The sequence below is a fragment of the Alosa alosa genome, chromosome 9 (assembly GCF_017589495.1).
Source record: "Alosa alosa isolate M-15738 ecotype Scorff River chromosome 9, AALO_Geno_1.1, whole genome shotgun sequence".
NCBI lineage: Eukaryota > Metazoa > Chordata > Actinopteri > Clupeiformes > Clupeidae > Alosa > Alosa alosa.
The window spans coordinates 13,225,454-13,250,266 of NC_063197.1; the positions used below are offsets into that span (position 1 = coordinate 13,225,454).

At 44.0% G+C, this 24,813-nt stretch overlaps 1 protein-coding gene across 1 annotated transcript; it reads right to left on the reverse strand.

The window, feature by feature from the left end:
• Positions 1-10,967: 10,967 nt before the first annotated feature.
• On the reverse strand, positions 10,968-24,571 carry usp46 (ubiquitin specific peptidase 46). Its single transcript, XM_048253005.1, is given in 10 exon segments — positions 10,968-11,213; positions 11,447-11,525; positions 14,485-14,682; positions 14,930-15,013; positions 15,749-15,801; positions 15,803-15,826; positions 16,695-16,951; positions 18,435-18,648; positions 20,595-20,675; positions 24,189-24,571. Coding segments are annotated over 10 exon segments (1,128 nt in total). The 5' UTR covers positions 24,225-24,571; the 3' UTR covers positions 10,968-11,111.
• Positions 24,572-24,813: the final 242 nt, after the last annotated feature.

Sequence of the window (24,813 nt, forward strand, 5' to 3'; positions counted from 1 at the left end):
TGACTGCACTTTTAAGTAACCCTTAGTGAATGACTTCACCATGATTAAACACTTCTTCTAGATAAGTTTGTGCATGCTTCCTCATGACTGAAAGTGAGCTGTAAAGTCATCTGTAAACATGAATTCTGACTCAGTTGCTCTGACTAAACTTCAATACTGAAAAATATATTTTTCCCGTAACATCTTCCAGCGGCTTAGAGGTTAGACAGTTGTATGCCAAACAGCTACCCACTTTTGTTGGGGGATTGTAATAAGGGTTGTACGAACAGAAAAACTAACAGCAGTTCGTTTTTATTATGGCTTGATTCTTCCAGATAATGCTGGTTGTATTCCAGTGGCTGTTTTATTCTTGAGGATGCTCGGGGGAATGGTAAGAGGTGTGATGTCAATGTCATGATAATATATCAGTGGGTGTATGTCTTCTTGTGAAGAAATATGTAATAAGTAGCCAATATTTCACAACAGTCAACAAACTAGCCATGGCCTTTCAGCAAGTGTTCAAGAACTAACTTGAAAGGAAAGGTATTACTGGAGGTCATGGCATGATGTAACAGACATATACAGTATATATGACATACAAATCTTTAACTGCACTGCACACATAACTCTGAGTTAATAACATATGTGATCATACCTGCATGCCTGTGACGAATCTACACAGAGCTTGTCTATGTTTATAAAACACCTGTATGTGGTATGGGTCAGTTCTCATTTATGTTCTGTTCTTGCAGGAGCAGAGTGCATCACTGCATCCACACAGCTGTTTAGAGAAAGGGAGCAAAGAGAGAGAGAGAGAGAGAGAGAGAGAGAGAGAGAGAGAGAAGTGAGGGAGGGAGGAACGGAGGGAGTTTCTTTATGCCTCTGTTTGGGCTTCCGGGAAGAGAAAAGACATTGAGTGTGTTGACCTTGTTAATTTTCCTCAGTAACAATGAGGTGGTGTCTGTGTGTGTGTGTGTGTAAGTGCCTCTCTCTCTCTCTCTCTCTCTTCTGTGTGGAGGAGATTGATAATTTCTGAGAACCTGTGCTTGCTTGGAGGTCTCATTTCCAGGGAGCACACAAACACACACACACACACACACACACACACACACACACACACACACACACACGTTCCCGTAACCTCTCTCTCTCTCTCTAATTCCAATGAATTCTTAGTTTTCTCATGAACTGCTGTGCAGCTGCACTTAATAAGACGGATTGAAAATTCCATTGCCATTAGTTTTCCCTCTCGCAATATTGCTGATTATATGAGGCCATTGCAAATCTTGTGACATAAGCTTGCATTTCTAAACAGTTACAACCTGGCATATGGTTATGTCAGGAGGGCATCTGACAGAAACCTCTCACACATGCACACACACACACACACACCTTTTGCCCTTCTTCCGGGTCTTGCCCACGAGTCTGTGTGGGGGGGAACAGAGGATTCACTCTTTCTCTTTCTCTCTCTCTCTCTCAGCACAGGGTCTGACGCACTTCTCATGTCCTTATGTCCTTGAAGATGAAAGGAGTGCAGAGAACAAATAAGAGAAAGGGAGAGAAGAAAGAGAGAGAAAGGAAGTGAGGGGGGGAGAGAAGGGTAGCGAGCAATAGAGAGACATGGAAAACAATGGAAGAGGGGGAGAGTGTGTGTGAGAGAGAGAGAGAGAGAGATAGAGAGAGAGAGAGAGAGAAAGCTGGCCCTGAATCAGCCCTTTTAAAACAATCAAAGACAGTGGAGAGGAGGCTGGATGGAGGGGAAACCCAGTCTTTTCATCTCCTCTCCCACGTCTGTCTCTGTCTGTGGGCCATGTAGTCTGTCTGATGTAATCACTGAATCCTCCGCCCTCACACGGCCAGCTTGTTCATCTGCCCGCCTGCGCTGTTGGCGTGGTGGCTCTCAATATTCACTGTCCGTATAGCAAACACTAGCCACGTTTACATGGACAGTTTTTTTTGTCATTCCGATTAAACTATTCTGATTGAAAAATTTCAACTGTCTGTTGACATAGGGTACGTTCTATTCTACGGAAGAGTATTAGGGCCACATGAATAAAAAAGATTTTTGTAAATTCAGAGAATAAATCTGTCAGAAAGTAAGAAATAAAATAAATCTGATTCTGTTAAGACAGGGTACTGCAGCCAAGTCATTGCCAACTGAGCACAGGGCACACACAGTGTGTGTGTGTGTGTATGCGCTCTCCAGGTGCTGATGCGTCACACACGCTCACACACAGTCACACACACTCATTAGGGACTCACTCTTATTATGCACACATTAAAGCCAATTATGTTTCATCCTGCTAATGACCTTGATGCATTTTTTTGAAGTTCATTTCTGCTGCATTTCAGATGACAGGGATGTTCTGATACTCTCCTCACTCCCTCAAGTTCAGGGTCACTGAGTTGAAGCTCTACTGTTCTGGAACTTTCTCTGCATTCTATTGTAATTTCTCATTGGGCTATTTATACGCATGCACACACAGAAACATACATTTTTTCATAGGTCTTACGCAAAACCCTGTAGTTAAGCTTATTGTGAGATGTAGTAGCCTATTGTCCTTGTAGATTATTGTAGTTACTTACACGGGTAAGCTGCAGCTGCATGGTCACTAAAGACATAAAACGCATTGGCCCACATCAAAAAACTCATAATGCATATGTCTAATCCTAATAGCACACACAGATGATAAGGGGGGTAATGAAGAGAAACCCCCACTTTAACACCACCCCACCACACACACACACTTACACACACACACACACACACACACAAACACACACCATTCTCTTTTCTCTGAAGGAGAGAGCACCTTGTTATGTATCACCTAGGTGAGCTACAACACAGTGTGTGCAGCGCTACAACCATACGCACCTCTGACCAGACGCCACAGTTATCCACTAAAACTGCCCATATGAAGAATGACTCATTATCCTGCCCACTGCAAAACACCTGGAGATTCAAAGGTGGAGGTTTGGGGTCTTTGTTTTAAATAGGAAAGCAAGATGAGCAACAGCTGTGGGACATGAGTCACCTATCGTCACGGCAAACAGAAATACATTTCTATTGTTCAATGTTATTTACCCAGGCAGCAATCAACACAATATGCTCATGAATATGTCTAAATCACCTCTGTAACATTGATCACTCATGCAATCATACACATGCAGAGCCCTTGAATATTAGTCCTTGAACCAGATCCCATAGTTTTGGTCAATCGGCATTCGAGGGGAATAAGTCTCATAGTGATTTTTGCCAGCGTGTACTACCCTAGAGTTAGAAAGTAAGCGATATCATTGCATTGGTAGTAGCTATTATATGCTTTGGTTCGAGGATATGTCAAAGTCAAAGTCAAAGTCTGCTTTATTGTCAATTTCTTCACATGCCCAGACATACAAAGAGATCGAAATTACGTTTCTCACTATCCCACGGTGAAGACAAGACATATTTTACAAGTCCACAGAAATAAGAGCAGCAAAATTGGGTTGAAATTGTGCAATTGTGCATAGACAGTCAATATAATAGTGCAAAGTCAGGTGGAGGTAGTTCTGTTTGACCTAAGTAAGCAAGTGGCATAGTGGTGCAAGTTATGTAAGAGCAGCAGAAGTGTTGTATTTTCAGGACAACAGGACAACAACAAACAAGTTGCAAAGTGTGCAATAGTGTACAAGTGGAGTAGTGCAAGTGGAGTAGTGCAAGTGGAGTAGTGCAAGGCAGTCATTGTGGGTCCAAAGTTCAGGATGTTATGTAGCTGAGGGTGGAGGGGGGAGAGAGTTCAGCATCCTAACAGCCTGGTGTATAAAGCTGTTGGTGGTGCTGAAGCTGAGTCTGGTGGTGCGGGAGCGCAGGCTTCTGTACCTCTTCCCAGAGGGCAGTAGATCAAACAAATTGTGAGTGGGGTGACTTGCATCACTCACAATTGTGGTCGCCTTGCGGGTGAGGTGGGTGGTGTAAATGTCCTTCAGGGAGGGGAGTGAAGCACCAAGAATACTTCCAGCTGTGTTCACTATGCGCTGCAGGGCTTTCCTGTTGTATTCAGTGCAGCTTCCGCCCCATACAGCGATACAGCTTGAGAGGATGCTCTCAATGGTGCCTCGGTAGAATGTGGTCATGATGGCTGGTGGAGCACTTGCTCGCCTGAGTTTCCGCAGGAAGTAGAGGCAGCGCTGAGCTTTCTTCGCCAGTGATGCAGTGTTGGTGGTCCAGGAGAGGTCTTCACTGATGTGCACCCCCAGGAATTTGGTGCTGCTCACTCTCTCCACCACAGCACCATCGATGGTCAGTGGCAGGTGTTGGGTGTGACCTCTCCGGAAGTCAACAACAATCTCCTTGGTCTTGCTGACGTTCAGCAGGAGGTATTAGAGGTGAATAGGCTAAACATCTTTACTAATAGATATCCCCACAAAATGTCCACAGCTGATTATTTACATTAAGTTGAATGATATTTTCTTGTATTGGAGGTTTTTGGTAATTTTATGTACTATAAATACTTAAATGAGTCATTATCTACTAAAATATGCAAATTTGCATACCTTTACAGTATAGAAACCTTAACATTGGATAACACCAGGTTTAAAATTCATTTTGTTTTTTCATTTCATCTCAGATGGTACCGACCAATCCCTCTAGCTCAAGACTATATGCTTTCACATGGCACCTTGGTGGACAGATTGCAGAATGCAATGAGTGACCAGAGGTAAGGTGAGGTCTTAGTCCACTTGACAATGAGTGTGGTGATTGAGAGGGTGGGAGATGTATACTGTGGGGAGAATGGAGAGAAGTCCCATGTCCTTGAGTGGCCTTTGAGGAGGGTGATGGTCATAGAAAAGAGTCTGATGAAGTGGGGATGATATATTGATGAAACGCTTCAGGGGAGCTCAGTGCTCAGTAAATGACAGATTTTGGTCCACAAGGGGATCTCTGCCCCCCTGGAGCTCAGAGTAAACGCTGCTCCCTGCGGGGGAGCTTTTTTCCTGGGAGAGGTGTGTTTCAGGGTCATGGCCTTCATGTACACTCACTTTTATATACACACACACACACACACAGAGAGACACAAACACGACTAGCCGCAAACACACCGTAGAGATTTCTGTGAAAGTTCTGAGTCTATCCACAGGCTCATGGGGTTTACATTAATGACCTTCCCTGCCACACACACACACACACACAATATGACTTTGTTGTGAAAGTGTAGAGGGATGGGATTACTTAATCTCCTTGCTCAAGAGAGTAAATCAGGTGTGTAGGCTAGCAGGGTGATGTCAGAAGAGTGAAATTAGTTAACACAATGCTTCCTGCCTCAAGTGGCTTACCTCATAGAGGTAGGTACATACACACACGCACACACAGTGGTTGTGATGAAGGTGCTTTAATCAAAGTTCACTACCCTCGGGACACAGTTTATTGTTGTGACGGTTCCACAACAGATTGTTGTGATATAACAAATATAAGATGTTGCCATTTACATCAGTTCCCCTTGCCTGGGGTTGTTTTGGCGTCTTAGATCATAGAGCTTCCTTTTTGCTACAGTGTTGCAATGTGTCAGTTGGCTTGAAGTGTCTGTCGAATAGACAAACCAAAAATTAGGAAAAATTAGCTTCGGTATTGCTCAGCATAATGAGAATTTCATGACATCTAATCATTCGAAGTGCATGTCAGAGAAACACATTAATGATAATGAGTTGTGTATTTTTTTTATGATGTTCTGGGCCCAGTTGTTCAAAATAAATCTGATCGGATTTCGGCTATTGGATTGGGTCAAATCTTGAAAATGGGTTGTTCAAAGGGAAAAAAAAGATCCTGAAATCGGATTGGATCACGTAATCTTCATCTTGGTTTTGATCCGGATAAAACCTTCACTTTGTGTTGTTAAAAACTTTTGAGTTGGTTTGGGATACATTTGATCCAAAAAAATAGGATTACCCTGATCCCAACAGTAGGGTGGATTTCAGGCACAAAATGATTGTTTGTATTTATGTGTTTGTCGTGGATAAGATGAGGGGTCTGATAATAATGGAAGGGGATGTTTGTATTGTTTTACTGTGGTGTTTAGACAACACAGTCAAAGCTACCTCAGGCCACCTATTCAAACTGTTGTTCTTTACACAGCCACGAGGCCAGATTGTGATATAGTTCCATTTAGAAACATAGGTAATCTGGATTTCGTAATCCTGAAAAGGTTGTATCTGGATCAGGTTGATCCAATCCTCAATTGCTTTGAAAAACAGGCATAAAAGAAACATGGATTACCTGATCCTGGATTTCCAAATCCGGATCATTCTTATACAGATTAAACTTTCTGAACAACTGGGCCCTGGTGCCAGTGCGGACAGGATAGGGTAAAGGTTGATGCTCTGCGATGTTCTGGGGCCTGGTCAGTGTTAAGTGCAGTCCTCTGTGTTTGTCTGTTACTCTGTACGGTACGGACAAAATACGGTACCACTGCGGTACAGTGTAGTTCCAATGAAGTGTGGTACTCTGTGAGGTTCCTGGTACCTGGTTAGTGGTCAGTATGAAGTGTGATTCTGTGATATTCTGGTAGCCAGTGTGGTTAGCCTGAAGCCTGCAAGCCAGTTGCAAATAACAGACACAGACACACAGGTGTGTATGTACATATAAATAATGTAGAACACTCAAGCCTGATTTCTTATGTTTATTGAGAAACCAGAGGGGAAAAAAAAACACTCAAATCTCAGTTACTCCACAGCTCTTATTAAAGCATTTTAATTCTGCGCTAGAAAAGTGCACTTACAGTTCCACCTAGAAGAACACACACACACACACACACACACACACACACACACACACACACACACACACACACACACACACACACACACACACACACACACACCTATGGTGAACAAAGTCAGACTTAAAAATAAAAAATCTCAATGGGGACCAACATAAGCACAAACTTACACACAATGTGTGATTAACAGAACTTCTTTCGTACATTGGTCTGTATGCACATTTTAAAAATGGAATATTTACAAAAATATAACAAAGATAATCATGGTAAGACCTTGATGATGCAACAATTATGTATGTACGTATGTGTGTGTGTGTGTGTGTGTGTGTTGGGGTGGGGTGGGGTTGGGTAGGGGGTTGTGTTTTGACAGACAAAGCCATTGAATTCACAGCTGTCTTTTCCGAGACCAGACAAAAAAAAAAGTTTCTGGAACTGATACAGAAATGGGACTGACCAACCAGGTTGAAAACTTCTAGTGAGCATTGCATTTATTTGATAATTTCTTCCATCTTCACAATAGACCTTTTTTGTATAACCTTCACTTTTTTTTTTCTTCAAAAATATAGATATCGATTTCAAAGTCCTAGCAGATATTTCTACGTTGTACCTATGTACAAAGGTATGTTAGCAGGTAACATAGTGTTCATCATGGAATTCTTCTAGAAGAGTTTGCATGTGAGTCTCTCCACTATTCCAGTTGTGGTAGCTGTTCTTGTCCATGTGCACACAGTTCTCACTTGTGTAAGTGTTGTTATTATATTCCAGTTTTGGCACATCTTTATAAGAATGTGGTTCCACTTCAAGTTGCAGAGGGACAACTCAGGATACACGATCGCATGGGTACCGAGCAGAAGCTACATTTGCTTTTGTACCCACTCTTTACATACACACAGGTGAACACACAGGTGAACACACACGCACACGCAGACCCACACACACTAATAATTGCTCAAGCATAGATAACTAGGTAAAAAGGTCAAATGAAAGGGGGGAGGTATCATCAGTTATGCCAGCATCACAGTGAGTCAGGGTGACATTACGGGACTTGTGAACCAACCATTCCAAACACTAATGTTACCCCATTTTCATCTCCAATGCACAAAATGATTACCTATGAAATAAACCTTACACGGTGAGAATAGCTGAATTTAGTTGCTGGCAGTAACATATGTCAAGGTTTCCCATAGGGAATGGTTTCAAGTAAGATGACATAAAGCACATCAAACAAAGACAACGCAACAAGGGAAACTACACAACAATGGGTGTAGGTTTTTTTTTTGTGAGTACTACATTAACTAACCAGAAGGTTAGCATCATCACAAAATGTGATTTTAATCAAATCACTCGAAAAAATGTTCATACCAATATGTGGTATGATCACTGTTACTTTATTGCACCATGATATGGAGTTGAACCTCCATTCCCCTTTCTACCACACACAAACACACACATACACTCGCATACACACACACACACACTCGCACACACACACACACTTGCGCGCACACACACACACACACACAGCACGCACACACACACACCTTTTCATTGTTAAAGATTAAATGCATTCACGTAAGTTTACATACTGGTCATACTTTCACCACTGCAGGCATGGAATGCCTTCAGCATGTCTGCAGACTTAAGTAACACTTCTATACACACAAACACACACATCGTCTCTGTCTCTCTCTCTCTGTCAGAGAGTGATGTAACCCTCTCTAAGCTGAGCTCAGTACTGGAGAATGAGAAGCAGAATCAATGGATGTCCACTGCTGGGAAGTTGTGTGATAAGAGCTCACCTTTACCCCCACCCCCCTCCTACTCTCTGCCCAGGCACCTGCCTCTCTGCTGGGGGACAAATCTGTCGAGGACTAGAAAAGGCAAGCCTGAATGGAACTAAGGCTTTTAACGATGCTTCTGTCTGGAGTTAAGATGTGTCCATGTGTGGTGTTGACACGACACCATGAAGGGGTTATATACACAAACATAATCCACACACACTCTCTCTCTCTCTCTCTCTCTCACACACACACACACACACACACACACAAACAAACTTAAACACTCACACGGCAATCCTGCTACCTATAATTAGGGCAAATCATTAAATGAGATCTTAGGAGATGTGTCATGTTAAATGTCAAACAGTTGCAATGGGAGGGTGGGGGCACACCCCACATCACAACAACACAATAATAATATATCAGTGAACTCCACACAGCCAGAGACTTCAATGCGTCACACACTGCAGAGGAAGGACAGATATTTCCCCAGAACCAGACCCAGAAGACTGCAGTCTTACACACACCCTAAGCCAATAACAAAGCAGGAGCAGCTGTAAAACTCGCCGCCACGGCACTGCAAAGCCGCAGACGATACATCAGTGTTTGATACAGCTGCTCAGCCAAAGAAAGCCGACTGTTTCTTCATTTCTTGTCAAAGTGAGGGGCCCTATGGCTAGACAGGAAACACATGGTCACAGAGACAAATAGTGCCAGTATCTGGAATGAAACAAGCAATTTAACAAAGCAAGCTGGAGAAAGGATGCGAGACGACTGTGGACCACAACAGCTCGGTCAGAAAAAGACGAGATTACATTAGAGCCTCTTTTGTCATCACTGCTGAGTGACAGGCTGGCCTTGCTATCTCCCTCTTTCTCCTTCCCTCCTTTCCTTTCCTTCCCTCCATACTCCCTTACTCTCGCTCTCCCTCTCTCTACCTCTCTTCTCTCTCTCTCTCAAAAACTTTGCTAGAAGTTCATTGGAGTCACACAAACCTGTACCAATCTTCTGTACAGAAGGGATCCAAGGCTGCTCTCCTTCAACAGATCTCTGCGTCTCTATGGCATTCAGAAGGGGAAAAAAAACCCTTGAATTCCCCAGTGTAAACACTTAGGGGCGGCTGGATGGTTGCAAAAGCTGCAAGGTCTCATCTATTGAGATGGCATAACAAAGAGATCTACAAACATGCAGCTATTCAAATATCAGAGCGCAGAAACAGTCATGTGCTTTTCTGAGCAAGACGACAAAATCCACTGGGTAAAGATACGGTGTTTTCCCAGTTCAACACCAACTCCATTCAACTCCACTGTATCCATCCATCACATCCATCACCTGCAGCTTCAACTCCTCCACTGTTCCTATGGCAAATTCCACCCTGTGATGGTGTGACGTGATGGTGTGACATGACGAGCCAGAACACGGCCAACTCGACACAGGAGCCATTAAGAGACTCCCCGAGCACGGCCGACGCCTATCAAAACAAGCTCCCAGACTTCAGCACTTTGCAATATAAGCTCAGCTCCACGTGACGACACCTGTGCATTTAGCACACAAATATGTGCAAGGTCCTGCAGGACACCATCTTGCATACTGGTACAGGCTTCTGTGTGCTTACACACACACAAACACACAGACACATACACACACACACACAATACCTATTTTACCACAAGGTCTGGTTTTCACTGTCCCCTTTCCAGACAGAGAAACAGTTATTGATATGTTAAACACTAGGCCTTTGACAGTACTTTCAAGTCCCTTCTATATAGTCAACGAGAAATCAAACACACACACACACACACACACACAGACATACACACACAAAGCCTCTGGGAAGGGATCAGCACCGCTCTGCTTAACATCACTTCAAACACACTCACTCACACACATAAACACACACACACTGAGACAGAACAAAGGCCAGGCACCTTGCCAATTAGTATCAGAGTTCATTTGATTCACATGGAAATGCACATGAACTCTGCTCATCAGGCACACACGCACACACACACACACTATACATAAATATAGAAATTGAGATTTCTTGCTAAGTTTCCTCTACTGTGGAAGAGAGGCCCAAGCAACGAGACCACACCCCCGGTAACAGTGAGAGAGATGTCCATATTTGGGCACTGGGCAGTCAGAGTCCCTCCTCATAGATAGCTGAATAGTGGGAGCTTCAGTTGTCAGTTTTCTCCTCACCCAAATCCCTTTCTTTGTCTTTTGATATTTGTTCTAAAGTGCCATTCAAATGCAGGTGAAATGCAGTTTCTAAGAGAAAGAAAGAGTGAAATGTAGTGTTGGCAGACTGAGAGGGAAGAAATGGCTGGGTTACTGGCACACAGTTTTTTGGGGGGAGAGGCTACTGAGGAGAGGAGTGTGTGTGTGTGTGTGTGTGTGTGTGTGTGTGTGTGTGTGTGTGTGTGTGTGTGTGTGTGTGTGTGTGTATGGGGGGGGGCGTTTGGGGGTTAGGTTTAAGGGGTTCGAGTCAACTTGTTTATGTTCCTTTCCCCTCCCTCCCTCTGTGTGCTCTCTCTCTCTCGCTCTCTCTCTCTCGCTATCTCTCGCTCTCTGTCTTCCTTTCTTCCTCTTTTGTTTGTTATTCCCTGGACTGGTAGAAGAGAATATATCCAGACTCGGAATTCTTGGAAATGTCAGAAGTCAAGCCGTAGAATTCCTCGATGGCCTGTGCATCGATTTTCTGCAACATGAAGGGGAAACAAAGCCAGAGAGAGAGAGAGAGAGACATGTAAAGACACAAAAGTGATAGTGAGAGAAAGACAAAGAAATAAAGAGAGAGAGAGAGAGAGAGAGAGAGAGAGAGAGAGAGAGAAAAACAGAGAGATCAAGTGGTCATTGGTTAAGAATGAGCTAAATAGGGATGATTCATGCACACTCAGGCAGACACAAACACATTTGATGTGGGGTACGCACCTCCACTATGTCGTCATCAAACAGCAGCCAGAAGCCGTGGCTCTTCACTATGGTGATGTAATGTCCTCTGTTCGGCCCACTGACAGTCACACACACGCACGCACACACACACACACACACAGTTTTTCATTAAATGTGAATACAAAAACCCTACCAGTTGTTTACCAGAAGCACAAGGACAAACCGACCACACAGTGTGCAGCACCCGATAGCCTGAGGGCACATGACTGCGGTGTCAGAGGATGACCAGATGAAGAGGAGTGTAAACCTCAGAGGCAATAAAACACAACTAATTGAGCCAGTGGTATTGGAGCCAAGGAATATTTCTCTAATGGTGTTTGTGTGTGTGTGTTTGTTCTTATATCCCTTTGCAGACGGCCCATTCTAATTTTTATCAATACCCCAAAAACGTACCATAGGCTTTCTGATGGCGTTCAGTCTAATAACTCAGCAGGAAGCCATACCCCAACCAATTTTATCAATGAAAACTTCCTCAAAAATTTTTTGCGGTCACATCATAGGCTTTCTGGATGACGATATGATTGGTTAAGGGATTTATATGGCGACCTACTAAGAATTTCTTTGTTCTATTTTTGAACGATGAAGGAAAAATCAAACGAGTTGACGTCTCCCTCCACGTATTTTTGCTTGTAAGCTGGTATGCTATGTATGGTTTAGCCAAGGCAATAACACTTACTGTAGTGAGCTCTGAGACTAATGCTACCTCTCCAAGCAATATTGGAGTCCTCCAGTGACAATAATACTTTTTTAGTGAAAAGAGTCATGGTTGGTGGTGATTAGGATTATGTGGAAGTAATGTAAAAATAAAACTAAACAACCTATTCACTATCAGACCTGTCATTTTTTGTTATTTTAGATGGAGGGAGAGAAGTCACGTGCAACTGGGGTGAAAGCAGCCCGACTGCTGATGGCAAATATGACCCCAAGGACCACGATGGCATGGACATGGGACATGGATGGGTAGCTTCTGGATGAAGAAGAAGACAATGATGTGCTACAGGAGGAGATAATCTCCCATCAAACCCCAGCTGGGTAAGCATGTTTGTGTGTGTGTGTTAGTCCATCTGGGCAAGCACATTTCTGGTTGTGATAAGAGTGTTGCTTATAACAATAATGAGAGGGATTATAGTGATAATAGTTTGGTTAGATTTGTAATTCAATTTCTATATTTCTTATCTGACAATTTCTTTTATTTTGAGTTTGGTCAAGTCCCATGTCAGATAGAAAGCATACACTTTGCCTATCCTTCCAACACCGACAGAGACGCCAACTCCAATAGCATTTACACCCCATCGTCTGCTAGGCTTAGATGGACACACGCATGCACACACACACACACACACACACACACACACACACACACACACACACACACACACAACCACACAACCATGCCACAGCTGTCACAATGCACACACCACGGATCTGGTGTGAATGTGGCGTTAGTCTATCACCTTATGTGTAGGGCAAATGATATCGATAATTAGATATTGTATCGAATTATATGCTGTATGGTTGTTAAATGTATTGAATTTCTTCTAACGTTTTAATTGTTTATATATATATGTATGTGTGAATGTTCGTATGAATTGATGTTTTGTTCACCATGTAAGATTTGTTGATCTTTGTTATACTGTTGTCTTGTCATTCTTGTAGTTCTAATAGTTACTGCATGTTTGTAAACATATGTTTATGTTATTTACCTGAAGTTGTTGTTCCTGGTTATTTAATCACATTGTTTAAGACTTTTCTAAATAAAATGATTTATTTCCCCTTTAAAGTAAACCTAACACATGTGCCAGTGTCTCTATATTCTTGTTTTCATAGTAGAATGAAGCACATGGAAAAAAGCAGTTACAATCAGCTAGTCTGTCTTTCAGCCTTTATCTGTCCTCCCCACAATTGATTTAGCCTCTTCAGAGTACAGTAAGACATCCCATATTGAGCTTGTTTTGATGGTAAAACATCTTATTTTTGTTACATGACCATTATATCTGTATTTTTAGGTCAGATGCCAAACCGGGAAATGAAAACATTCTACTCTTTAAAAATTCTACTTGTTAGTGTTATGAGTAAATTAATCATAACTTCTGAACCAAAGGTGATAAATTGATTCTGTTTTTTTCACTGAGGAGAACACAACACTGGCTATCCTTTGCACACTATATCTACAACAGACATTAGGTGAAAAGAAAGATTCATCTTGACAAATTGATATTTTCACGTTTTTTGATGTTGAATTTTGAAGGTTTTGTTTAAAAACAATGTGTGGTACACTCAAATGTATTAACTATGATGTGTACCTATGATATATATATACCATTTTAAAGGGCTAGTTCTCCTGATTACAATGGTGGGTATATCTTATCTCTGTCATGTGTAGCATGGCCACACAATAAGCCTTTTTGTCTCACAAGGGCATCAAGTATGAAAAAACGGAATGTTTTGTGCCGTCTACAAAGGTCTAATAAATTTATCATAACTTTTGAACAAAAGGTGACACATTGATTCTGTTTTCATCACTGAGTAGAGGACAAAATTGTGAATCTCCCATACACTCTATGTTTTTCTCTATCTACAATAGAAATTGGGAGAAAAATGAGATTAATCTTGACAAACTGATATTTTTAAGTGTTTTTGGGGTTGAATTTTAAAGATATTTTTTAATAATTATGTATGTTCTCCTCAAACTTATTAATTATATTTTATACCATTTGAAAGGGCTATTTCTCCTGATTACAGTGGTGTGTATATTGTATCTCTGTCATGTAGCATAATCATACAATAAGCCTTTTTGTGCCATAAGGCCATCAAGTATGAAAAAATGGAATGTTCGGCACAGTCTGCAAAGGGATATGCATGTACATGTTTTCTATATGACTGCCGATGCATATGTAGACTGTAGCTCTCTCTCTGTGTGTGTGTGTATGTATATGTATGTATGCTTATTTATGTCTGTGCAGTTGTTTGAGAGTAGGCCTATATGAGCATGTGACTGTGTGTGTGTGTGTGTCTACCTGCCGCAATGGACCACCACGGCCACCAGGTCGTACATGCGGTCGAGGTTGATGGCGTCGCCGGAGGTGTTGAAGAGGCGCAGCTCCAGGGGGAAGACCACGCGGTAGGACAGCTTGGTGTAGCGGTGCAGCTGCTCCATGTACTTAAAGCGCTTCAGGTGCAGGGCCAGGATCATGGGCAGCTTCTTCACCCGCATCCTAAACACACACACACACACATACAGGTACATTTTTAAAAGAAAATGTGTTTAAAAGGACGACACAATCCCTAGTCTTCTTCAGTCGCTGCCTTGGCATGCCCCCCAGAACCCCCTAAGATTGTCGGGTACCACTACATGTGTATTTCAGATCTTTGGGAAACACTGTGCACAGACAGACACACACACACGCACACAAACACACACAACACACACAGGCACGCACGCACGCACTCACACACACTAACCTTTTCTGGGCCTCCTGTTTGCTGCAGCATGTTTCACAGTAGTATTTATACTCACTGCACAGAGTCTCTGTATTACTGAAGTCCCTGCAGGGAGACACGGTAAAAAGAGTGCAAATCAGAAACACTTTAAAACATTTTTTATATATATATATATATAAAAATAAAAATATATAAAAAGAGTGCAAATCAGAAACACTTTAAAACTGTGAGTGTGTTTCAAACAAATGACCAACATGGTCAAAAATGTATTGTGTGTGTATGTGTATATATATATATATATATATATATATATATATATATATATATATATATATATATAACCTGGAGGGATTGGCTTAATTCTGAATAACGGTAATGAAGTAGCTCTGGTAAAAAAAGTTCTCACCATTCCACATCAATGCTTATGAATGGTAACTATAACAACCATAGTAGGACGACAGTTGTGCCTGGAAGCAGGCTTCACAACAATGGAATCAACTGTAAACAAGACAACTGTCCATGCTATCTCTGTTAGGGCCAAAGAAAGATGTAGAACAAACTGAACAAGTCGGCTTCTTTTTAAACGGAACTGCTTGTTTCCTTTGCGTGCTATAAAGGCATGACTATTGCCTATAGTGGCAACCAGATGATAAGCGGGATAATGGCCTTCGAGGTGTCCTGTTATACAGAATTAATGGACTCGGGTGGAGAAAACTAGTAATTTGCCTCCCCCCTCGTCCATTAATTCCGTATAACAGGACACCTTGACGGCCGTAATCCCTTAAACACACTTTATGTGTGTGTGTGTGGTGAGTGGTGTGTGTGTGTGTGTGTGTGTACCTGAGGCAGTGTGTTATTGACGTGTTCTGCTCCACGTCCACAGACAGATCAAGGGAAGTCCTCATCCTTGCTGCTGACCTGTAGAACAATAAAAAGAATGCACAGGTGAGTGTGTGTGTGTGTGTGTGTGTGACCTGTTGGGAGGGGTCAGGTTCCACTCATGGTTGCACCTGCTTCTCAGTCTTTTCAGACTGAATTTATGAATACATCAACAAACGCCAAGCACACACACACACACACACACACACCACACACTCGAGACACACACTCGTCTTTGATATGCTGATAGGGGTGTAGCTCTTAAGAGGGTGTTGAGTGTGTGTTTGGCTGTGTGTGTGATCATTTCTCTATGTGTCTATGAATCAGTGTGTGTAGGTGGGGGTCATCTGAGAACGGCCACAGAGAGGACAAAAGCTCCAGACAGAGTGACGCAGACATGGCTTCCCGCAAGTGAACACACACACAGACACGGGTTGTTTTTCAGGACAAACTAATCCAGTCCCCTCAGGTATTTAATTCTGGTATTACTGGACATCAAATGGCACTGCTGGAACTGACACCTACACCATCAGAGTCAGACAAAACAGGGGGTATGTAAGAGAAGAAAAGGAGAAAAATAAAAGTCATGGAGTAGTTCTGGTGAGGTGACATGGGAAAAGGCTCCAGTGTGAGTTATGCAAACAGGGCTTCCAGCAAGAGAACACACTTACACAGACAAGACGACACACACACACACACACACAAACACAGACCCATAAATGTGCACACACAAACACATATGTGCACATGCACACACACAAAACAAACACACACACACACACACAACAACCATGCACACAAACACAGACCCATAAATGTGCACGCACACATGCACACACGCACACACACACACACACAAACACACACACTTCTATTCCATCCCCAAACACACACCCCTGGCTCTCACCGTCTCGCAGTTGAGGCAGCGCGTCTCGTTGGTCAGTGTGCCCTGGAAGATGTCATGCACCCACGTGGGCTCGGCCTTGTTGTCGGCGTCGGCCGCGTTGACGGTGTTGTCGCCGGTGATGGCGGTCGTGCCGTTGTTCTTCAGGCGTCCGTTCTGCTTCTCCTGTTTCTTCTCCTCCTGCAGGATGTCAGCCACGGTGTTCAGCAGGTAGTTCAGGAACTCATGCGCGTCCTGCTGCATGTAGTTATCAAACAGGTCTGCAGCACGGACACACGGACACACACACAAAGAGAGAGTGTTACAGTTTCAGGGAAGTTCCAGGTATGCAACCTACCACACACACAATGTGTGTGTGTGTGTATATATATATATATATATATATATATATATATATTCACCCCTTCGATTCGATTATATATATATATATATGTATGTGTGTGTGTAGATGGGGAAAAAGCAATTTGGGGAAATGCAGAAATATTTATGCGCACACACCAAAGATACCTACAGACTGAGACATACAGTATGTATCCATGTGTGTGCATGTCTGTGTGTGTGACAGTGAATGAGTGAGTGGAAGTATGTGTGTATGTTACAGTATGTAAGCGTATGTTTGGAAGGAAGGGGTTGAATCTACAGACAGTAATACATTACAGTACAATAATACGTAAGGGATAATGTATAGAACGCCGGTCATTATTGGGAAAATAAGTCCCAACAGGGCGAACCGGACCCCGATGCGCAGCGGAGGGGTCTTGTTCCGCCCTGATTCGTCCTCCCTTCCACATTAAACCATCGTATCAGCGTCTCCAAAGTGGAGCAATCAGAATTACGCATTTTAACGCAGGTTTTGAAGGCTTCCCAAACTGACACAGTGTTTTTGGACACGGATTGGATTTGATCCGAAAATCCGTGTTGAAATTGATTCGATGTAGTGTAGCTGCAGCCTCAGACTCACACATACCTGTGGTCAGCAGCCAAGCCAGCACAGAGATATAGGCACAGGTGAGCACACAGACATGCATAGAAAAGTACACACACACCCACACACAAAAGACGCAGAGACAATATCCACCAAGTGTGTATGTGTGTGTGTGTGTGTGTGTGTGTGTGTGTGTGTGTGTGTGTGTGTGTGTGTGTGTGTGTGTGTGGTGGGGGGGAATCTGTCAGCTGACCTTACCCCAGCTTTGACAGAGCATGGCATTGTTAATTCATCTGGAGAGAAGCTCAGGATCAGACAGCAGAACAATCTCTCTCTATCCCCCAATAGCAGCGCTGGCTATCTGAGAGAGCAACCCTTCCCCCTCCTTCACTCTTCCCCCTCTTCTCTCCTGCTCCAGTCTCTCTCTCTCTCCCTCCCTCCCTGTTTCTTATTCTCTCTTTATTTCTCTCAGAGTGTCTCTCTCTCTCTCTCTAAACCTTGCTCATATCACTCACTCTGTGTCTTCATCCTCTCTCTCTCTTTCTTTACTTTTTCTCTCAGGACTCTTCATCTCCATCAGTAACATGTACTCAGTGAAGCACACCTGAATCTGTGTTTAGCCAACAACACAACTACCAAAAATCCATTCAATTGGGCTCATAAGCAGCACAGCAGGCAACCTGGCATCTGACCCTGCCGTTAGCCCTCCATAAGCAGGTCTAGGACCAGTAAGTATGTGTGTGTGCGTGTGTGTGTGTGTGTGTTGAGAGTGTGTTTGTGTCTGTGTGTGTGTGTGTGGTCGTGCCCGACCCTCTCACCATTTTCCTTGCGCAGGCGCGAGATGAACTTCTTGGGCGGGATGACGCCCACCTTCTTCTTCTGCGTGGCGATGCTGTGGAAGAGGTCGGCCAGACAGGTGAGCAGGTTCTCCTTCTTCTTCTGCTGGGCCTTGTACGCCAGCACGTTCTCCCGGAACGGCCGGCAGAAGTACAGCGCCTGCAGCACCGAGTTACAGTAACACGTGTTCCCAAACTGAGAGAGGGAGAGCAGAGAGAGAGAGGGAGGGAGGGAGAGGGAGAGAGGGAGGGAGAGTCGGAAAGGGAGTAAAAGAGAGGGAGAAAGAGAGAGAGAGAGAGAAAAAAACAAAAGAAAAGAGAAAGAAAGGTTAGATGGGTGAGGGAATTTGGAGAGTGGGAGGGAGAGAAAGAGAGAGAGAGAGAGAGAGAGTGAATGAAGAAAACAAGAGAAGGGAGAGAGAGAAGGAAAGTGTGAGGCCAAGTGTGTTTGACAGAGCGCAAACGTGCATCTTTCATTATGGATTAGCAGGGCTCCGGGCATGCCTTTCCCCCGGTAAACACGGCGAGGGGGAAACGCCACAACGGTGAGGAGCCGGCGACAGAGGCCACCCATGGCGGCTGGTTCCCGTTAACAACACAGACAGGTGGAATCCGACGGCCATTAACACCGCTACAACTCAGCCCGATAGCGCCGACCCCTTCTGGCACTCCTGGCTATGCCCCAGCCGAGAAGCCAGGCCAAGCCAAAAAAACGGTTCTGCTTGGATGAGCACTCTCATCAGGGGAGAGGGAGTGTGTGTGAGAGAGAGAGAGAGGGAGGGGGAGGGAGAGAGAGAGAGAGAGAGAATGTTTACTCTACATGCATAAAAACGCTAGATGGTGTGGTGGAAAGAGGCATCAAAACACTGGGATGACTCATTCGTTTTGGAGCCCCCATATCTGCACCTGACTGATTAAAAAATATGGGCACGAATGGATAACACACACACACACACACACACACAAAAACACACACACACAACCTGTTTCACAACAAGTGCTGGACCTGAGAGGAACACCGACAGCGAATTGCCATGGAGACAGCAGTTTTGTTGTGGTTCCGGGCGACCCGTTTCTGACCCCTGCATTCTGAAAGGGACACCCATGTTTTTGTGTGCTTTCTTCACGGGAACCACACTGTAGGCCAAGCAAAAGCCGCAACAGAGAGAACAGAGAAAGAGAGAGAGAGAGAGAGAGAGAGAGAGAGAAAGCCCTCTGCTGTGTCACCAGGCCAAAAACAATACAGCAAAACAAAAAACGAAAAACATATTATGGATATTCATCTCCAAAAACAACACCTACAGCCACTCCACAAAAACATCAGAGACACTGAAGCATCGGAGCCTTTTGATAACTAACGGAGACTTGGCTGCCTCTCCTTCCTCCCAGAGTGCCCCTTTCTCTCGCAACACAACCAGATCGTGGGCATGATACCCATTTTAGATACACTGCTCTTGACAATATGGCTCCCTTCAAAGAAGCACAAGGCGAGAAAAAGGGAACCATTTTCTCCTTGCTGTCTTTTCTCTCCTTCCTGTTCAACTTGTTTCTTTTTTGCTTCATATTGGGGTTGAGTCTTACTGACTCAGCGTGAATGGGAGCAGTTCTCTAGGCCAAGACGGAATTTTTTTTAAAATTTGTCCTTGTGCTAGGTTTTGGCGATACTTGTTGTTCTGTCACAGCGAGTTTGGATATTTTGTGTGCAGGCCACCGATGATGAATGCCTTTTGGTAACAACATTTGGAAGGCATCGTTACCGCAAGGATGAAATGTTATCCCCTTCCTAAATGAGAACACGAAAGGCTTTTCAATTAATTGAGCTGCAGGAGGGGAAAAAAATCAATATGACATTGTATCTGAAATACGACTCGCAGGAAAATGCTGGCCAAACCAATGAGAGTACAGCCTTCATGGAAAAATACTGGGGAGAAAGAGTGACAATGCCCACGAGTATAATCTCATGTCAACACAAAAGGGACCTAAAATGAAATCTAATCAAGTGTAGATGTTGATTTAAGCAAAAAGATCAAAGCAAATACAAGCTACCTTTTTATTCTCTAGGAATATAAAACACATGCATGCAACTTCTCCTGATGTTATGTAATGAGTGAAGTGTGTGTCATTTGTTGCATAGATACTCACATTGACCAATCCAAAGTAGTGTTCATTAATGGGGAACTGCTCTGGCCCAATGTCTTTTTCCAGGGCAGAGGCATTGGTGCCCTGTGAGAAAGAAAGAAAGAAAAGAAAGAAAGAAAGAAAGACAGACATAAAGAGGGAGAGAGATAGAAAGAGGGAAAGAGAAAAAGAGAGAAAGTAATAGTGTTACTCTAGTTGATCAAAACACCTCAGAATGCCTTCTCCCACTCTCACCAACCACACACACACACATATACACACACACACACAGCTCTTCCAGCAAGTAATTATCTACCACACGTCATCGGTTATGCCAACTGCAGCCGTTCAAACACACAGGTGAGAAACCCTTTTTGGTGACTTTCCACGTCCCCTGGGCAGCGCTGAAAAAACACTGGGCAAGGTCAGCGGTCCGCCAACCAGCCGGCGAGTCAAGACAGCCAGCCCCAGGCGGTGGGGGTAGGAGTGGGACGAGGGGGACGCAGACATGAGCGTACAGCCTGTTCTCTTCAGACCGGAGTCACGACCACCGCACGTCGCCTCGAGGCACCGCACTGGCGTGAGTGGGATGAGACAGACGGACAAACACACACTACAGCAGCACGTCAACATCCAACAACGTCCCCGATTGGTGGCTCGATTTTGACCACGACACCTGCGTGTGTAAACCTCAGACACAGATACAAGCCATGCGTGCGGAACGGGTGGTCGGGAGGGGGTAATGGGGCACTAGGGCATGGTGCCAGCTCTGTGCCAGCCCGCCTTTTTAGAGAGCTACAGGGCGAGTGAGGAGAGGGGAGTTTGCCAGATTGTGAGACTCCCCGAGATTAGCAAAGAGAATGCGAGCAATAAGACCTTGAATTTCCCCTTGGGGATCAATAAAGTATCTATCTATCATCTATCTAAGACCTCCACCAGTCATGTGACAGGGCAGATATGCAAAGACTGCATAAATACTGACTTTTTTCTGCCCACAGAAAGCCCACGCTGTGCCTTGCCATATTTCATGGCTTTCACTTCATCAAGTAAACCCCCCTCTAAAGTCATTTGCGGTGCCCACAACTTTTACCTTAGCATAATAGCTTCAAACTTATTTTGATGTTGCCCTGACTTTTTTTCATGTTACACTGATATGGAGCATCGGTCATCACCGATGCACACATTGTTGTCCTGGGTATGAACGTGGAACGTGGCCCTATTCCTCAGCTTTATGAATAACCAATTTGGATCAGAAGAGTCAGAGAGTTGATTCAGAACCCAAAGAAACTTTCCAGCCTCACTGGAAAGTTACGCTGAAGCAGAGAGAGATGGCTTCTCAAAGACTACATTGATGTGAGAACACAAGCACTTCACTAATTAAAAGTCCTCTCAGAGTGGTCTTGATTGCCTCAAATATCACAACGATTTTGACGAACACGATACGGCTGCCTTTATGAAGGGAACAAAACCACTTCTGACTGTGTGTCAGATGGATGACATATGACTGACAACAAATCCCTCCTCCATTATGAAGTACGGTGCATTTAGCGGTTGGCTGCCTTCATCTGATGGCAGGAAGCAGTCTATGTGAATGCCTGGCGGATGGAAACACTTTTCTCCTCCCTCTTCCCCACCACTCCGCTCTGCTGAGATCTGAATACCCAGCAGATTTTTTGACAGGAGCGACGGGCCACTTATGAGTACACAAAAACCGCCGACTTCCCAGAGCCAGACAAAAGCCATGTCGCTGCTAAAAGAGAAGCATCAAAGATGTTAAGAGATGCTTTGGACCTCAAATGACAGCAGTTTTTTTTTTTTTCATGCAATCTCTGAAGCTCAGAATGTTGGCTCGGATTCTCTCACTTCTGTTGGGGCTCGGAAGAGGGAAACGCCGATATGAAGACACAAACTGAGGCTGAGAGAGGCTGACCAAAGGGCTCTTCTGAATATCTGCATGAGACTAGAGGAGGCAAACACCTTTTATGCAGATAGGATCATGGGCACTTTAAAAAAAATAAAATTGCAATAACCTTGCCATTCAGATGAGTCCACGCTGATGTGACAAGGTAACCTTCCTTACACACACACACACACACACGTTCTCACATGGTGTGCCAGAGCTGTGTGTGCGTGTGTGGGAGAGAGTGGTCAATACTCAGTCACCCAAGCCTCTCGTTGCGGCCTCATTAACTCCCCTGCATTAACACCGCACTGAGTCATAATAATGGCCCAGTAATTGACCCTCCGAAGCAGCGTCCTCATTTCCTGTCCCGGCTGTACGCACAGCCGTGTCCTAGCCAGCCGATTGACCACTGCAGCAACGGTGGCAGGCAGGTACCTGTGCAGAGAAAAGTCATCAAATCCCCCCTGAGGAATGGGCTTATGCAATGCTGGCACATGGGGTGTGTGGTCTAGGCTGGAGCATGTTTGTGGAACATACACAAAACGGTTTAATTAATCAGTAATACTTCTGATTAAGCCGAGCCGATCAGAGGCAGGCACTCTAGTCTTAGACAGCGTGCTTGGGGCGCCCATTTGCACAATGTCAAATTAGTCGTTATCTGTGATAAAGACGGATCCTTTTTGTACAGCGACTTATTACACAATATAATCAGTGTCCATGCATTGGGAACCCATTCTGTACATTTGAGAGGCTGTGTAAATTAATTTAGTCTCCAGTTTTGTAAAACATGGACAATGCAGATGAGCAATACACCCATAAAGGGACATCCACAACATCTCTGATCAGTGATGGCAGTACTCCATTTGGGAAATTCTTGAAAATATTGATGGAACCAAGACATCTAGATTATTGGTCCTGTGTGGTGTACATGTCAGCCATCTTCTACAGCAGTGAAGTGGTTACTTTTGACATCAATGATGATACACAAGACACAAGGCTTTCATTTTCTTCAAGTTTTCCAACAGAGACAACTGCTGTTGTCATTGTCCATACAATTAACTCAAACTTGTTGCTCATCTAGCAAATCGGTCATTGAGCTTGAAAGGCTTTGGAAGGCTACTACTGAATGGCTTCGTAGTATATGACGTCATGGACATATGTAACTCTACTGTAGCATTCTCAGCTGATCCTACGACACGTGACTAGACGCTACAGAACGTTCACTGCATGTGCACGTGGGTCCAGTGTGGTCATATTTAAAATGCAAATGAACACTGCAGACATATGATATAACAGAAGTTGGTCCTTTATTCCACACATTAGGCCGGTGACCCTTTCTTAACCCACTTCTGCTCTGTCAAAACATCGGCTGCTTGACACCATGATTGCATTCCTGCCCAGAGCATCACCCATTGACTCTTGACCACGACAGATGTTTACTAGCTCCCAGGCAGACTCTGTTACATGTTGCATGCAACATCAGTATGCGCAGGTCATGCATTTTGAGCCGAGCACACAACCAGGCCGTCCCCTATTTCACGTTTTATCGCTAAATCTCCACGTCAAAGCCATTCCCCATGCACGTCCCTGTCGATAAAACATCAGAGGCCGCGGACTTAGCCGAGATCAAACGGCATGAGCAGTATCATATGTTTTGCTAAAACAGGAGCCGTTGGTCGAAAGCTAGCTAACAATTCAAAGGACACATTACTCACCATATTACAAATGGAGGCGATATTTCTGACAGTCATTTAGTTTACAGGGTCCCCCTCACAGCCATCGTTGTGAAATAAACATGATTTCAAGTAAAGGACAATGGTGGAAATGAATTTCGCAGCACGGGCAAGAGGCCAGGCTGCAATCCCAGTTGTAAAGATGCAAATGCCACGGCTAAACACCAGGCAATCCTCGCCGTTCGCCAACACCAATGTGTTGGTATGTGCTGCGTGCACAAAACAAAAGAGAAAGCGGTCTTTGGTGGCTATGTTAGTTCATTTTTGCTAGCGATTACAATGTCCTTGATGAAAAATGACGGCTGTATTGAAAGTAAACATCAGCAGCTAGCAGCGGCAGGTTGCTAGCAATGGATTAGCCTACATCCTAGACGTAAGGACCTCACATGCCCCGCCCACTCACTAGAAAAGATGCTGGAGGAAAGTTCCTGTTTGAAAGACAGCGCCAGTGGACCAATCCTAGCTGAAATGGACCAAAGTAGTCAAAGCGGCGACCAATAACATTTATAACAGAAACCACTTCCCCTTCACTGTTAAAGTTCTCCACATCTAGGCTACTGAAGGCTTAGTACAAAAGTAGGCTAATGTTGAAGATATGACCAAGAAA